The sequence below is a fragment of the Lipotes vexillifer genome, unplaced genomic scaffold (genome assembly GCF_000442215.2).
Source record: "Lipotes vexillifer unplaced genomic scaffold, Lipotes_vexillifer_v1.1 scaffold591, whole genome shotgun sequence".
Lineage (NCBI taxonomy): Eukaryota > Metazoa > Chordata > Mammalia > Artiodactyla > Lipotidae > Lipotes > Lipotes vexillifer.
The window spans coordinates 3,515,411-3,516,037 of record NW_006791954.1 but is presented as its reverse complement, the minus strand read 5'-3'; the positions used below and the strand labels follow the sequence as shown (position 1 = coordinate 3,516,037).

At 67.9% G+C, this 627-nt stretch overlaps 1 protein-coding gene across 1 annotated transcript in view; it reads right to left on the bottom strand.

The window, feature by feature from the left end:
• The window catches only part of MLLT6 (MLLT6, PHD finger containing), a 20,824-nt gene extending 20,232 nt beyond the window's left edge, over window positions 1–592 (bottom strand). The window contains exon 1 of the mRNA XM_007465140.1: window positions 481–592. Coding sequence (XP_007465202.1) covers window positions 481–589 — 109 coding nt within the window. The 5' untranslated portion in view covers window positions 590–592. The remainder of the gene's footprint in view (window positions 1–480) is intronic.
• Between the last annotated feature and the right edge of the window lie 35 nt (window positions 593–627).

Genomic DNA, 627 nt, shown 5'->3' with positions numbered 1-627 from the left:
CCCGGAGGATTTTAGGAGTCCCCTCTCCCCTGGGACCCTTCTGCTCCCTTCCCAATTCCGCTCCTCCCAGTATCCGGAAGCAGGAGGGGAGGATGACCCCCCCCCCTTGACCTCTCCCTCCGAGAGCCGGGACCAAAATAACCGGGCGGGAGGGTACACCTCGCAGGTAAACATTCTCCAAGCAGCCCCGACACTGACGGTGTGGGGCGCGGAGAGTGCACTCATTGGCCCCTAGACTGTCCCCAAACTCCCTCAACTTGGGGTGGGGGGCGCGGGACTGGAACAATAGGCAAGAAAACAATGCCTGACCCGGTCCTCCAGGACCGGGCGGGGGCAGCCCCCCGACTCCTCCCTTCTCTTCAGGTGGGGTGGGGGAGGGGCGCCCGAGCCCCGGGAGGTCTCCAGAGGGCGCGGCCGGGGGCTCCCTGCCCACGCCGCCCCCTGGGTCCCTCCGGCCCCCCCCGCGGGCCACCCCCATACCTTGGTGGACAGCCACGCTGCACGCGTGCCCATCACAGTAGACCAGCGGATTCTCGGCCCAGCCCCTCTCGTCCGAACATACGCAGCAGCCTCCTACCATCTCCTTCATACTCCCATGAGCTCCCTCCGGGGCTGGGGCGGGGGGCC